The sequence below is a fragment of the Galeopterus variegatus genome, unplaced genomic scaffold, assembly GCF_000696425.1.
Source record: "Galeopterus variegatus unplaced genomic scaffold, G_variegatus-3.0.2 Scaffold395, whole genome shotgun sequence".
Lineage (NCBI taxonomy): Eukaryota > Metazoa > Chordata > Mammalia > Dermoptera > Cynocephalidae > Galeopterus > Galeopterus variegatus.
Window position 1 is genome coordinate 560,475 of NW_007726506.1, and position 1,920 is coordinate 562,394.

Genomic DNA, 1,920 nt, shown 5'->3' on the forward strand with positions numbered 1-1,920 from the left:
TTTGTTTTTTTTTTTTTTTTTTTTTTTTTTTGTCTTTTTTCCGTGTCCGGCAACGGATCACAACCCTCAGTGTTGCCCCCGTACCGGACCGGGGACCGGCAACGGGATCGCAAGCCTCGGTGTTGCTCCCGTGCCTCGCTCAGCCAGTGAGCGGGAGCCGGTCTGTATGTGGGATCCGAACCCTCGGACGGGAGCGCCGCCGCGCTTCCCAAGCGGTGCACTATTCAGTGCGCCACCGGGCTGGCCCTGATGTTACTTTTTTATAGTTGTAAATTGATTTGTGGGAGAGAGTGACACTGGGAACCGTCCATTCCACCATCTTGACTGGAACTCTCTTTCTCACCTTTAGAGGCCGTGCTAACAGCGAGTAACATAGCAGAGGAAAGTTTGGACTTTGGAATCACATAAATTGGGTTCAAATCAGTGATTTCACTGAAAAACTCTGTGGCCATGGGCAATCATCTAATTCTTGTAAGCCTTAATTTATTCATCTGTAAAATGGAGAAACACCTGGCTCATGAGGTTTATTATTTAATAAATATGTCGTTATTTTATGGAAACTACTGAATTCAGTGTATGTCTTGTCTCAGCACTTGGGGAATGTGTACAGTCCTTTTCCACACTGGATGTGAATGGTGTTGACTAACTCCTGGTTTGTAGTAGAGGCATCTGTGCAAAAGGGGACCTGCGTGTGTGTGAGCCTGCATGCACATGCATACATCTGTGTGTTCACAAAGTAAGATGTGAGAGACCCTGGAGATGCCGGAGTGCAGGCATTTGAAAAGCACTTCTGTGAGGCTGCTGTTCACACAGGTGTACTTTGTCTCAAACATACCTTTCAGATGCCCTATTTGTCTTTTTTTTTAACTTTTCTTTCTAATTCTTACCAGACTTAGACAAAAAAAGGCATGTGGGGTTGAAGATGGATGAGGCTTTGCTACTCATTCATAATGAACTACTCAGGACAGACTTGACTGTCTACTGGAAATCTGAACGCTGTTATCACGTATGTATTGTGTTCTTACTCACAATTTTGTTTGCTTTGAGACTTGTCTGATATTGTACCTAATGCTCTCATATCTAGAGCCTTTCACAATGTTAACTTCAGCTTTGCAGGCAGGGAAACAAACAGGCTATTTGAAGAATCATAAGAAATATAATCAGGGGAAAATTCCTAGCAGTGAGCAACATGTTTCTTATTTTTTCTCCTTCCCATCTTTTTAAAAACCAGTTTTTGGTGAGCAACAAAATTGATGGACTGTGTTTTATTTTACTGCTCTGCCCGATGCATAACCCTCTTGCTGGACCAGAGAAGGAAGGAGTGAGACAACTCAGTGTTCTCCAAGGCGAGCAGGGAGATACAAGTTGAGGGAGTGACAATTATTCCAGGAATAATAAAGAATTTATTTTTTCTGAAGGTTTTACTTCTATCCTAGGTCTTGTTGCTTTTTAAAGACAAGACTGTTCTTCCATGTAATATAAAATATTCTTTATTGCCAGGTTGAGAGCTTCATTGTACCTTCAGAAGAGAAATTTTGATGTATAGTGAATGACCCATTTACTGTAAATGGTTTTATTTTTATTTTTATTTTTTATTTTTTCCTTTTTGTCTTTTTCGGTGTCCGGCAACGGATCGCAACCCTCAGTGTCGCCCCCGTACCAGACGGGGACCAGCAACGGGATTGCAACCCTCGGTGTTGCTCCCGCGCCTCGCTCAGCCAGTGAGCGGGAACCGGTCTGTATGTGGGATCTGAACCCTCGGCGGGAGCGCCGCCGCACTCCCAAGCGCCGCACTCTAGCGAGTGCGCCACAGGGCCGGCCCCATACTGGAAATTTTTTTGTTTTTTAAAACCATTGGGCCGGCCCGGCGGCGCACTGCTATCGTGTGCCGCTTGCGAAGCTCGCCGGCGGTCCCCACCC

At 45.1% G+C, this 1,920-nt stretch overlaps 1 protein-coding gene across 1 annotated transcript in view; it reads left to right on the forward strand.

Annotated features, from left to right (window-relative positions):
* HGSNAT (heparan-alpha-glucosaminide N-acetyltransferase) overlaps positions 1–1,920 on the forward strand; it is a 34,002-nt gene that overhangs the window by 4,653 nt on the left and 27,429 nt on the right. Inside the window, exon 2 of the mRNA XM_008568301.1 lies at positions 891–1,006. Within this exon, the coding sequence (XP_008566523.1) occupies positions 891–1,006 (116 nt within the window). The remainder of the gene's footprint in view (positions 1–890; positions 1,007–1,920) is intronic.